At 40.7% G+C, this 14164-nt stretch overlaps 1 protein-coding gene across 1 annotated transcript in view; it reads right to left on the bottom strand.

Annotated features, from left to right (window-relative positions):
• Positions 1–10908, bottom strand: part of DNAH8 (dynein axonemal heavy chain 8) — a 328229-nt gene extending 317321 nt beyond the window's left edge. Inside the window, exons 1-3 of the mRNA XM_060021883.1 lie at positions 10581–10908; positions 5139–5696; positions 4895–5029 (exon numbers count right to left, since the gene is read on the bottom strand). Of these exons, the coding sequence (XP_059877866.1) occupies positions 4895–5029; positions 5139–5651 (648 nt within the window). The 5' untranslated portion in view covers positions 5652–5696; positions 10581–10908. The remainder of the gene's footprint in view (positions 1–4894; positions 5030–5138; positions 5697–10580) is intronic.
• Positions 10909–14164: the final 3256 nt, after the last annotated feature.

Genomic DNA, 14164 nt, shown 5'->3' on the forward strand with positions numbered 1-14164 from the left:
CCTTAGTCCTCATAGTTTTGTAAATAAAGAAAATGAAGCTAAAAGAGTTTATTCAAGGTACACAGAAGCAGGTACATCAGGGGCAGCATTAGAATCCGAACTAATTTAACTCCAAAATTATCGTGGAATATAGGGTGAATTCTATTTCCAAACCTCCATTACTTATCTACATATATAAGTGGGCCTCCACTTACCTAACCCTGCCTCACAGCATCTTATAGGGGTAAATAGGTGAGTCCAACTGGAGGTAAACGTAAAGAATTATAGTTAAGAGAAACTACTCTTTTTTTTTGGCTGCACTGGGTGGCCTGCAGGATCTTAGTTCCCTGACCAGGGATTGAACCTGCGCCCTTGGCAGTGAAAGCACGGAGTCCTAACCAGGGAATTCCCAAGAGAAACTATTCTTAAAAGTTGATTTGTGGGACAGTAAAACTTATTAACTAACTGTTTTGTTTGACCAATTATTTGAGTAATTATATTTTCAGCAATTATAATTTGACCTATATTGTAGCCAAATAATATAAAAACAAATTAATATAATGTCTTCCATATTTATGAGCATGAATTTAATTACTTATGAGTCAGTATAATTATCTTAGTAAGTAGACATCTAGGTCACATAAACAAAAACTCTCACACATCATTAGGGAAACACAAAAGTTTACTGACCCCCCTTCACCTAGTCCCACTGATTTCATACATAAGTGTCTTTCCTGGGCAGTGGGTTTCTCTTCACTTACTGACCTATTCCTGTAGGAAGTATCTCAGGTCTGGCAAAGCCTCTCACCCTTGGACAATGGTTCTCAAACTTTTGTGTGCATCAGAGAAGCAACGAGGGGACGTCTTAAAAATAAAGAACGCTGGACCCGAGGATTTGCATTTTTTAAAAGTTCCAGGTGATGCTGCTGCTGGTCCTGGGACCACGTATGGGAACCACCACCCTGGGAGATGAAATGGAGCCACGGAGATGAGCAAAATTCTAGCCCTTCATTTTCCACTCTTCCATCCCACACGTAAACTTGGCTCTCTTGCATAATTACCATCTAAAAGATACAGAAGCTGTCAGCATAGCTATTCTTGCCCAGTTCCACACTTTCATGCTGTATGTGACTTCTATGACCCATCAGCTTTGAATGCATCCAAACTCTCAAAAGTAGACCGCATGACTGTGATTAAAAAAAAAATTCAATATCAAACGTAATGAATTCTTGTCTTTTAGACATGTTGTACTCTTGAGGCCAGCAGAGTGAAAACCGTCGTGGGCCGAAATCATGACTGCGGTTAAAAATTCACTTATAATACGTAATACTTTACAAATGCTTCATCTGAGTTTCACCACAACGTTGCACTAGGTAAGGTGGCATTATTATGCCCCTCTTGCAGAAAAGAAAATTAAAGCTAAAAAGAATTTGAGGGGACTTCCCTGGTGGTGCAATGGTTAAGAATCTGCTTCTCAAAGCAGGGGACACGGTTTCGAGCCCTGGTCCAGGAAGACCCCCACATGCCGTGGAGCAACTAAGCCCGTACGCCACAGCTACTGAGCCTGTGCTCTAGAGCCTGTGAGCCACAACCACTGAGCCCACGTGCCACAACTACAGGAGCCCGCGTGCCGAGAGCCTGTGATCTGCAAGAAGAGAAGCCACTGCAATGAGAAGCCCGCGCACCACAACGAAGAGTAACCCCCACTCGCTGCAACTAGAGAAAGCCCACGCAGCAACGAAGACCCAACACAGCCATAAATAAATAAATAAATAAAAAGAATTTGAGGACTTCCCTGGTGGTCCAGTGGTTAAGACTCTGCACTTCCATTGCAGGGAGGGGGCACAGGTTTGATCCCTGGTCAGGGAGCTAAGATCCCATGTGCTGTGCAGCCCAGCCAAAATAATAATAATAATAATAAATTAAAAATAAATAAAAATAAAAAGAATTTGAGTGAAGGACCCAAAGACACATACCCACAAGTGCAGAACCTGGAACTCCAGATCTGCTCTCTTTCCACAGAACTGTGCTGCTGCTGTCTTGACTTTGGAAAACACTATCATGTAAGCCAGGAAAGTAATGTCTGTGACTATCATGAGCAGCGCTGAATGAAAGTAGCAGGAACACACGAAGTAGCAAAAGCTTGAATGCCAATGCGGCAGAAACCTCTGTATTGGTTAGGGTCCTGGCAAGCAAAGGAGTCGTAACAAAGAGGCTCTGAAGAAACCTAAAGAGGCTACTTCTAGAGGCCAGAACAGGGTAAGGGAAGCTGTGGCACTAGCAGCAACACAGGACTAGCAACAGAGGAAAACCAGTACCACCTCGAGGCCTGGAAGGGAGGGCGTTGGGGGGGATGGGGTAGCGGGAAGCAGGCTGAGAGCTGGAGCTGGGGGAAAGGGACTGTTCGGGAGGACACTGGCAGAAATGTGGCCAAGTGGGGAGGGATCAGGCTTCTTTCTCTTCTGCCCTCCAATCTCCTGCTGGTGGCTCCCAGAAGCCGAGCCACGTGGAAACCAGAGGATAAGGGAGCCCATGTGGTAGATTCCAGAGAGGTCAGCCTTCCAGGCCACAGAGCAGGGTGGAGCACAGTCGGGAATGGATCTGAAGGCAAACAAAATAACCACCACCTCTGCTGCTGTCTACCCTTTTGCGGAGCCTTTAATGAACTGTTTTCACTCTGGATTGCGCAACAGGCCTCACATAAAAGAAAAACTTTTCCATACACCCAGTTACCTAAACAACCACAACAAAACATACCACCTCTTGCTCCAACTTCTTACTCACCCATCCACTAATCGCGATGCCAATTTACTACATGTTCTTGCTCTGTCCATGTAATCAAATGAGCACTCTAATCTCTCCCAGATTTTGACATTGGTTTCCATCCTAGATGTACTTACTATCTTCCCTCCACTGTGGCTTTGCAATTCACCAGCAACTCTTAAGGAAACACCTTTCCTGGCTTGACTCTTCCCTTAAACCTAGATTTCCCATTCCTTGCAGCCTAAGCAGTGTCTGGCCTGGTCTATGAGAGCCTTAAAGGAAGAAGCTAACCACAAAGACCCAAAGTCCAAGACACGCCCCAGGAATGACAAATGGAAGGGTTTGCAAGCATTGGGCACTCCCACTTCCTGGGCAGCATGTTAGCCAGTGAGAGAGACTTCCTCCAAGTAGAGAATGCCAGCCCAGAAAACCAGGTGGCAAATACTTAAGGGTGATAATATCACCTCTGTAGATACTCATCTCCCCAACTTAGTCACATTTTTTAGAAATTGGCCTTCCCTTCCTCTCTTGGTCATCTGCTCAGTGATGTGTGCAAGGTTGTTTTGCATCACTTCCTTCTACCTAGAGAATAGGCAGACACATAACCAGAGTCACCAGAGGAGCCAAAATAGAGAAGGGAGGCCAGGAGAGATGAAAACAAATGAAAAAACAATACAAACAAACAAAAACAATTGAGAGTGGCAAAGAGAATCCTGCTGCCATTGGGTGGTACCATCCATAGCCCGGGCAGGTTACAGAATTCGTGAGGCCCAGTGAAAACTGAAAATTCAGAACCACTTGTTTAGAAATTATTAATAATTTTAAGATGGCAACAGGAGATCATTTATCCAAGGGTAGGGCCCTTCAGCACAAGGGCCTACTCAACTAACAGCCCGCATGCCCGTGAAGCCCTCCTTAGCCACACGCACACTCCCACAGGGAACTCTGGTGACCCGGGAAACCATCCTACTTCCAGTCGCTTGCTGTGGCACCTCTTGTTTTATGTACACATCTCCAAGGTTGTCTATCCTTTGCCATTAAAATAGCTCAGAGCTATTGATCTCTCTGCATCAATCACATGCCCATGTCACTGTAACACACTAAGGGAACAAGAAAATGATCAATCCCATTCAACTGTCAGGGGCCTGCCAGTTCTAAAGCTTTATAAGGGTCCTGGAAGAAATGAAGGGCAGACAACTTCCAGAACTTGGTAACATACTGCATCGAGCAAGGGAGAGGCTCTTTTAGGAAACATTCCACAGACTCTTCGCTCCTAGAGCAAGCTAAAGAGTTTTGCCCAAGTTCACTGGGCAAGAACAGGGAGTATGGACCCTGATAATGGCAACCTCACCACAATGCCGCCCCCATTGCAACTCTCTCACCCTTGCATTCAGTGGGACAATCAGCTCACCACCAGCATGTACCTGCTCACGGGTCTTGTAGAAGCTCCAGCCCAGGTCACTCCTAGACTTGACAAAAACTCAAGCAGCTAAGAGTAATTTTGTTGAAAATTTAGAACCTGAGCTATAAGGAAGCTATGACAGTGCTTCCAGGAGCTGCTATCAAAGTCACAGTTTATCATATATTACTATAATTAAGGTGACCATATAAATTCATCATCCAAATCTGGGACCCTTTTAGGAGTGAAAGGAGGAACTGTTAATAATTATGCTAGAAAAGTAGGCATAATCCAGGGCTCTCCCTGGCATGCAGAGACGCACGATAATCACCTCGTTGTTTTCGACTATATTCATGCAGTAGTCACTGTTCCCTAGCTCTATTTCTGCAGAATAGAAATATTTTCTCTATTTGTTTTTCTATCCAAATGATTTGCACGCGTAGTTTATATAACCCGTACTTTTAAAATATCACTCTACCTGTGCTTGACTATCCCTCTAACTTCTGAAGCCATTTTGAGTTAGAATCTTAGCTCAATTCTAGTTGCCAACTCTTTTTTTCCCTTCCTCCACAATAGTAGGCCAAACTAGAAATATCATCCAACTGGCTATAACTATGTAAAATAAAGCTTCTTCTCTATTCAGTTAAATCCCAACCTTCTCTTTCTAAATGTTTTGTTGTTCACAACGATTCAAGTTTCTTCAACCAATCACTTCTCAAAGAGTAATTAAAAAATAATAAGACTTAAACTTACAGATGGGCAATCCAAAATTAATTCTTCAACAGTTGTTATGTCCAGGCCAAGCTTTGCTGATAGAATTTCAAATATATATTTGTATGAAGGGTCAATTTTCATTTTTCGGTTTTCCCTTGCATCTCTGAATCTTGCCTAAAGAATGAAAACCATGTGTAAAAATTGTAATTATGAAGAAAAATCACCAAAATATTTCATTTCAGATAAAAGCGACACTTAATAAAAATGGTATTATAAGCAAAACCTGTCTCTCTTTTAATGTTTCCTGTAGATTTGTAACGCCACTCATACTTCGGAGATATTTGGATGATCTGCGGGAAGACTGAGAGAGCACCTCAGAAGGCACTGGTTGAACCAATCGTGGCGCAGGCCTAGGTCGAACCCTTCTCAGATCTGGGTCATCTTCATCTGGCATAACTATCCTTTCATCAGAAGGAATGTGATTCACATAATCACTTAAAGAGGAAGTAGGACCTTTTTCGGAAAGAGAGACAGTATCTTCTGCAGATGCCTCTACTGGGAGGGGAGGGGCCTCTTCACTGGAAGGAGGAGGAGCCTCTTCTTCCGGAGGCGGGGGAACCTCATCTCCTGGGGCCTCTTCACTGGAAGGAGGAGGAGCCTCTTCTTCCGGAGGCGGGGGAGCCTCATCTCCTGGATCCGGAGGGGCAACATCTTCTGAGCTAGGAGGTGCTGCCTCTCCCGAAGAGGACGGGGCTTCTTCTTCCGGAGGGGGTGGGTCACCTTCTTCAGCGCTCATGTTATCCACTCCTTCCACCTGCAGAGCACCTTAAAACTTCAAAACCTAGGATTATAAAATTTTTTTTTAAATTGTTCAATAAATTGAGTATGATGTATTAATTTATCCCTCCCATTGAAGCTAGACAGGTAGCAAAATTATCTGTTTCTCTCATACTGCATTATCTAAAGAAACTAAGTTTATAGGGCTAGAGAGAGAATTTTTTTTAAAGTGGGACAGCGCGCGCACGTGCACGCGCGCACATACACACACACACACACACACACACACACACACACACCTACACCTACACACCTCTAGGGTCTTTTTCAAACTATAAGTAACCACTGCAATTGATGGGAGGACACCTGTCCTCAGGTATGGAAAAAGGGCTGAAAAAAGATTGAGAGCGACTGTACTCCAGGACCAACTGGTGATCAACACCAGGATACTTATCCAAGAGATCAAGCAAAGAACTACATGGACTGAAATGTTCCTTGCTTGGGGGAACTCTGCTACTCTACAATTCACCAATCAGACACTCAACTGTCCAGCCATCTCATCTATATGAGCATAACCAGGACCACCCAAAAAGCATAAAACATACTCTTGGAAGCCAAAATGAATATCCCAAGTCCAAACATAAAATTCATGCTAAAATGTGATTGTGACTATTTACTGAAGCAACGGTATCATATAAAGTATAAATCCAACCTACCCAATCAGAAAAGCTCCAATTATAAAGGAGTGTGGAAGTTATCATGAGCACATAACAAGGAAAATTAGGGGGCACCAGCGGAATGGGACAAAATGTTACTTACAGAAAAAAAAATCATATTTAGGACAGTAATCAAGCCTCCATCAAAATAAATAGGAGTTTGGGATATGGCTAAGATCCAGAAACCAGTATAAACAGTAAATACCTGAAGAACAAAAGAACAAATTCCAAAGCAGACAGTCCAAAAGAAGAAGATAAAGAGGCTTTCTAGTGAGAAATTCTGAGGACACTGGTGCAGACCTGGCCTAAGTAAGACGGTGCTTCGTATGAAAGGGACACCGGCAGCCCTCCATCAGACAGAGATAGCCTGTAACCTGCACCTGACATCTGCCCTCACCAGGTTTTCCAAAGGACCCATAAACAGCTGAAATTGTTTTCTTTGATATGCTAAGGTTGGCCTATTCAAGAACAGAAAGACCCAAACTGACCTTTTAGCTGCCAGCTAACCAGTTTACCTACCCACACCCAAGATGTCAAACAAGGACCAATGTTCTCAAACTGTCTGAAGTATTTATTTTCTCATCCCTCTCTCCTCTGTCTTTTATAGATCCTGGTTTTTGTCTTTGACTCTTGGCCACAATCTAATGTCTAGCTTTTTCACACAAGAGAAAATTTGCTTGGATAGTAACTAATTAAATGTCTCTTGAGTTATTATTGGGCACAATAAAGATCTACAATACCCAGGAGTTGTGTGTGCATTACATTCTTACACTTGAAACTGGCCTAGAGGAGTTGGTTGTGCCATCTATAGTAACTCAAGAACAATTATGATGATACACATTAGTGAAGTCCTATCAACTACCTGTCACTCTGCTCAAATTTATGCTTTTGAATTCTGCCAAACAATTTACTTTACTCCCGTAAGAGAATCGTGCCTTCTCTCAAAGGATATCAACAGGCATTGTTGTCTGGTTTCTGAAACGAAAGCAAAATTTACTTTAATTTCAATAAATGGTGAAACACATGTACTGACTGAGCTCAGTAGGGCCGGAGAGCTTCTCCATAGGCAATAAATGCTCTTTCTAGAGACACACAGTTATTTAAGCCAGTATAGAGCCACTATTATTTAAGCCATCAAGGAAAGACTAAAGTTGAATCATGACATTTTGTTTAAGAAATCAAGGAAGTATACAATAAATTTTAATGAGTTTTCCATCTAAAAATGACAACTATTTCTTAAGCACTGGCACAGATTAAATTTTCAGAAAATGTTATTACCCAACACAATTAATTCCCTGGAGATTCCAGATAGTTAAGATTCATGGCACATCATTTCAGAACTAGAAAATAAACCTCAGAAATCACCTAGCTTAACTCTCCCTTTTTACTGATAATGAAACTAAGGTCCAGCAGAGTCACAGATCTTATCCAACTGCACACCCAATTGATCTTTCTAAACTTCAGAGCATGTCACATCACGGCCCTATTTAGTTTTGCCCCCTTGTTCACCTAGCTCTTTGTAATCTTGCAATGAAAGGATATTAAAAGCTAAAAAAGCTTAAGGTAGTCCTGAATAACATCAGTTAGGTTAAACAAAATCTATGACTAAGGTCAGGCTGAATCGATAGGCTTAAAGAAGGAAAATTGAAAGCAAGTAAAAAGGAATGGGAAAAAGAAGGAAAGAAAGCTGAAAATAAGACAAATACAGTGTAAAGAGAAGAAAAAAACCCGGAAATCCTCTCCCTCCTAATCAAGAATTCCCCAAGTTTATAATAAAATACACTGAAAGAGGTTATTGTGAGTTACTCTGCTCCCATGGTGATATAATAAACATAGTCGATAGCCTCAATTCAGGTAAACATATTTAAATATAATATACATATACTTTCCACCTCTATGTGTGTCTCCTTACCTCAGTTTCCTTGGGATTTATGTGAAGCTGTATAAGGGGGTGGTGGTGGGGGAAACAGCATTTAATTTCTAAAACTTATTAGAATACTCCTCTCGGAATATATGTTTTATGTAAAGAGTTCAATTTGTGCTCTGTGAATTGAGTGCTGACATATATATCTCACGCTAAGGACAGGATAAGCTCTTATTTTGTGAACATAAAGAGTCTTTATGGTCAGTAGTCTGTACACACCGACAATACGGAAAATGATAAGGTTTTAATTGCTATCATGACTGAGAAACAAGTAATTTCTAAATAATTTGTTACAGTTTACATTTTTAAAGTAAATCATATACCTCAGACTCTCAAAATAAATAAATTACTACTGCCATTTTGGGGAGATTTTGCTTAAGGAAGCTATAGAATTTTTCCTCTGATGAAATCATTTGAGATGCTTTTCCTACATTGTTTTCAAATGTCAAATCATAGTTGGCATGTAATGAACTCTAAATATAAAATGTCAGTTTACCACTCCCAAAGACTGATGCAATTATTTAACTGTAACTTAGAAAATGTACACAGCTGTTTTATATAGAATTCCTAAAAACTGTAGCAAAAATTTTAATAGATTACATAGTTGAAATGGAAAAATTTTTAGTAAATATAAATTAGCTTACTATATATTCACATGTTTGCATATATGCAACATGTTTGCAACAGCAAAAAGAAGCAAGTAAACAAATACACTTCCTGGAAACAACCAAAATGTTCCTTAATAAAGGATGCATTAATTGTACCGTAGTACACTGTTCAATAAAATTTTAATTTAACATTAGCAATAAAAATAATGAGGTAAAGCTATATATACAGATATAGAAACGTCTCAATCACATATTGTTACATGGAGAAAAAACCAAGGTAGTACAGTGCATTGTATATCAAGCTGTATAAATTTTTTAAAGTGTATGTAGGCATATACATGGTATTTCACCTATTCTAAGATGCACACTTTTAAGAAGGTTTAACTGGCAACCTTTTTTCCTTTCCTCACATCTTTTTCTTTATGCTGTTACATATAATATGTAGTTTCCATCTATGTAATTGTATAAAATTATAATCAGTAACAGTTTAGATTTAATAAAATGCATTAGAAGCTTTCCAGGAAAGATACACAATGAACTATGAACAATGATTACCTTGAGTAAAAAAGGCCAGATAAGAGAAGCAGAGGAAGAGCTGTACTTTTCAATTTGATAACTTTATGGTTTTTAAAAAATTATAATCATGTGCATGTTTTACTCGTATAATATGTGTTTATACAATAATACACAATATGTGTTTATATTTTTCTCCTATGTATCTTAGGACTTAAAATTTAGAAGCTAAATTTCCCTCTGAATTTTAGAATTTAACAAGATTACTTCGGCAACGAAGGGGCGGGTCTTTACTCCAAGTATTCAGGCTTTGCTGGCTATAAGAGCACAGAGGGGATGCAGGATAAACACCTTTTCGTGTTCTCCTCCTCCCCGTGTCCTCCCCAGACAACTTGCTGCCAAATACAATCATTTTAAATTCCCACCACCCCTTCTCTTTAAGTTCAATTTTGGAGCTTCATTGGACGTCCACAAAATCATTCCTAGTCATTTCCAGGAGCAAGTTGCCATTTCAACCACACCCCTTTCTCTTGTGCCCATCTCTGTACCCCTATCCCTTCATGATGACTAAGGGGTCTCTGCGTGCTTGGCCGCTGTGATGACATACACAACCGAGAAGCCCCTCCAAAGCAAAACGCACAAACGGAGCGGGGGAGAGGGCAGACTGTTAAACACACACAGGGTGGTCAACGTCAAGAAAAGGTGAATGAACAAAGGGCTGAAAGAGACTAGAAGGGAAAGAAACTTCTGGAAAAAAACGACAGAGATGATGACATTTGACTTGGGTCTGAAGAGCTGTCAGGAGAGGACGGGAGAGGGGACTCTCCTAGCAAGAAAGCAGGGAAAGGCTTAGATTGCTTAGAAGAAGTGGCAAATTTAGTGATGAGATTTCGGGGTGTAGGGGAGTGAGGAGGAGCGAGGAGCAGAAGATAAGCCTGAATGGCTAGGCCTTCTGTTTGTCTTACTTTTGAATCCTTAAAAGGGGGAGCGGGGTGTGGAGTCTGTCAGACGTCCAACGAAGAGACTGGGATTCACCAAGGGCAGGAGCTGGCTGCGGGTTGTAGTCGGGTGGGAACTGGACAGCTTGGGGGCATTAGCGGGGAGCTGGGGGGCAGAGGGAAGCAAGTAGGCCGGACCTCAGCGGGGCTGGGAATCCGGCTCTGCGCGGGTCTCCGAGGCGCACTCACCAGCCACTCAGCTCAGCCTGGCGACCCCGAGCGGCCGCGCAGCCCCGGGAGCTGCTCCTGCTTGGTCTCCGCGGCCACCGAGGCTCGGCCGTTGGGAGTCCGAGGCCAGCTCGCTCCCCGGCGCGTAGCGCGGGCTCCGCCGGGCTCTGCTCCCTGCGGGGCGCGGGGCGCTGGGACGCGGTCTTTCCCCACCCCGTGCCGGTCCCCGCGCGCTCGCGGGCCGGGACACTCACCCCACGAGCCTGAGAAGTGAAACACTGTTTAGGGGCCCCGCGGAAGGAGCAGCTGCCTAGAGATGGAATATTTCAGGGGGTGGGGACTTGGGAGGATTCCAAGGTAGGCTTTGAGGGGATTGGTACGGAAATGTGTTGATATATAAAATAGCGTTTTCTATGACCTTTACGTTTTCTGAAGTTACTTCGTGTCTCACTAGAGAACATTAAATGTTTTCTTTTGAGTTTGTTTGCTCAGAAACCTATGACTGGTAATATAGAGAGTAGAAGGACGGAAAAAAATGGACTACTTTTCAAAGTTTACAATCCCCCTCCGCCCTTTCCAGTACTTTTTTTTTTTTTTGCGGTACGCAGGTCTCTCACTGTTGTGGCCTCTCCCGTTGCGGAGCACAGGCTCCGGACGCGCAGGCTCAGCGGCCATGGTTCACGGGCGTAGCCGCTCCGCGGAATGTGGGATCTTCCCAGATCGGGGCACGAAGCGTGTCGCCTGCATTGGCAGGCCGACTCTCAACCCCTGCGCCACCAGGGAAGCCCTCCAGTACATTTCTGCGTTTACCCCTGACGAGATGTGATGGGTCTCCATTTTAATTAGGTGTTTATATATATACATATATATATATATATATATATATATATATATATATATATATTCTGCGCTACCCAGTAACTCAATTAGTTCTGAAACTCAGATTGTGAACATGCTGTAGTCCTGGGTGTCCTCATTTATAAAATAAAATGCAGGAGATAAGATGATCTCTAAGTTTCCTTCTTGTTCCAAAAATCTATAACTCCGTGATGTTTGGTTTCAAGACTCATTGACTGAAAGATGATACTATGGACAGAAATAAAAACATCAAGACAACCCACTGGAAATGTCTAAATGTTGTAGGGAATGTGCAATTAAAGTACACAGATTATCAATATTTGTTGTTATAATTGTCCTAACATAGCCACATGATCTTATTATCAAATAACAATTTAAGTAGCCAGCCATTCAAGTAAAATATATATGAAATATATATAAATATTGAGTAACTACCCACAGTTCATTCTTTGAGCTTTTTTTTATGGCTGAAACAGCATACCTATACCCTGTTTAGTTGTCCATCCTATTTAGTTTGAAAAAAAAAAAACCTGACAATAGAGACCTAAGCAACTAATAAAACAAAGTTCATTAAGGAAAATTAACTCTACCATAAAAGTATTTTAAACATACTCTGAGTAGATTTCCTAATCTTAATTTTACTAACATACAAAACAGAACAAAAAACAAAACAGGTATGTTCACCTTGCAGTGGGTTGAATTGTGTCCCCCTAAAATAAGTCCAAGTCTGTTGTTTCCTGGTACCTGTCTGTGAATGTGACATTATTTGGAAATAGTGTCTTTGCAGGTAAACTTAAGGATCTCAAGGTGAGATCACCCTGGATCTACAGTGGGCCCTTAATCCTATGACTGGTGTCCTTAGAAGAGAAAGAGGAGAGAGATTTCAGACACAGGGAAGGAGGCCATGTGAAGACCCAGACAGAGATTGCAGTTATGCTGCCACAAACCAAGGAACACATGGAGCCAACAAAAGATGGAAGAGGCAAGGAAGGATTCTCCCCTAGAGCCTTTAGAGAGAGTATAGTCCTGTCAACAACTTGATTTCACACTTCTAGCTTCCAGAATTGTGAGAGAATAAATTTTTGTTGTTTTAAACCACCAAGTTTTTGATGATTTGTTACATCAGCTCAAGGAAACTAATATCCCTTCTACCAAAAAGGAAACAATTCTAAACTCTATTTGGAATTTGTGTCTTCTAAAATAGTGACTATTCTAAACTATTCCTTCCCGACTATTGCTGTCTTTTCTTTTGTTTCTCTATGTGGTGCTTATTACTTTTAAGCTTTTAAAAAGTATATTATATATATTTAAGAGATACAGAGAGGTATAAAGAATAATACAACTATCCATTTACTCAACATCCAGCTTAAGTTATGAAACAACGTCAAAACATTTAAATCCCCAGTATATCCCTCCCCTTTGGCGTTTTCCATTGTTGCTTAGAGCAAATCATGTTCTTGAATTTGGAGTTGTTTTTCCCAGGTACTTCCTGATGCCATTACTGGATGTATATTTAGCCCTAAGCAATACATTATATTCTTACAGAGTTTAAAACTTTTTTAAAAGTTGTATTGGTCATATGAATTCTTCTGCAACTTTTAATTATTTCATTTCTATTTGTGAGGTTTATCACTGTTGGAATATGTTCCTCAGATTCATTTTCACTTATGTATATTAGTCCACTGTGAAAATAACACAATTTATTTTCTCACAGTTGGACATTTAGGTTTTATCAATTTTTTTTTCTATTCAAACTTTGTCTCTTATACTTAGAGTGTAGGCATAATAGTCCTCTGGATATGTACTTAGTAGGATGTACTGTATTTAACCTTACTTAAATACTGTCAAATTATTTTCCAAAGTGTTTATAATAATTTAGGTTTCCACCAGCAAACACTGCTCCTCATTCACACCAACACTTGATACTGATACACTATGAATTAAAAAATTTTTGTCAGTCTGAAGGGTATGAAGGGAAGCTCATTTTTATATTAAATTGCATTTCCCTGTTTTCCAGTAAGTTAGAGCATTTTTTCATGTGCCTATTAGTTACTTGTGTTTCCTCTTTTGTAAACTGCCCATTTTTCTCTTTTGCCATTTTTTCTATTGAGTTACCTTTTCCTCATTGATTTGTAAGGGTTTTTACATATTATGGATACTGATCCTTTGTTGGCTATGTGTGTTGCCCATACCTTCTCCCACTTTGTGGTTTGTCTTTTTACTTTTTTATGCTGTGTTTTAGTTAAGATATTTTTTCTTTTATATTTTGTGCTTTTACATCTCACTAAGAAATTCCTACCATGAATTCATAAAGATATTCTCTGATATTTTATTCTTTACATGTTTAAGTTTTACCTTTTCACTTTTATATCTTTAATACACACTTGGACTTCTGTTTTTGTTTATGGTATGAAATGGAGAAATCTGCTTTTTTTTTTTTTTCATATAGATAAATGATGACATCCTAGCACCATTCATTGAAAAAGTCATCCTTTCCCCAATGATCTGCAGTACTAGCTGTGATCTAAATCAAGTTTTCATGTGTGTACATGTGTGTGATAGTTGTGTATTGCTGCACAACAAATTACCCCAAAACTTAGCAGTTAAAAATAACAAACATTTATTACCTCATAGTTTCTGTGAGTTAGGAATCTGGGAGTGGTCTAGCCGGGTAGTTCTGGCTCAAGGTTCTCACAAGATCAACTTGTTAAGGGGTCAACTGGGGCAGCAGTCATCTCAACGTTCTC

This window comes from Delphinus delphis, chromosome 10 (genome assembly GCF_949987515.2).
Source record: "Delphinus delphis chromosome 10, mDelDel1.2, whole genome shotgun sequence".
Classification (NCBI taxonomy): Eukaryota; Metazoa; Chordata; class Mammalia; order Artiodactyla; family Delphinidae; genus Delphinus; species Delphinus delphis.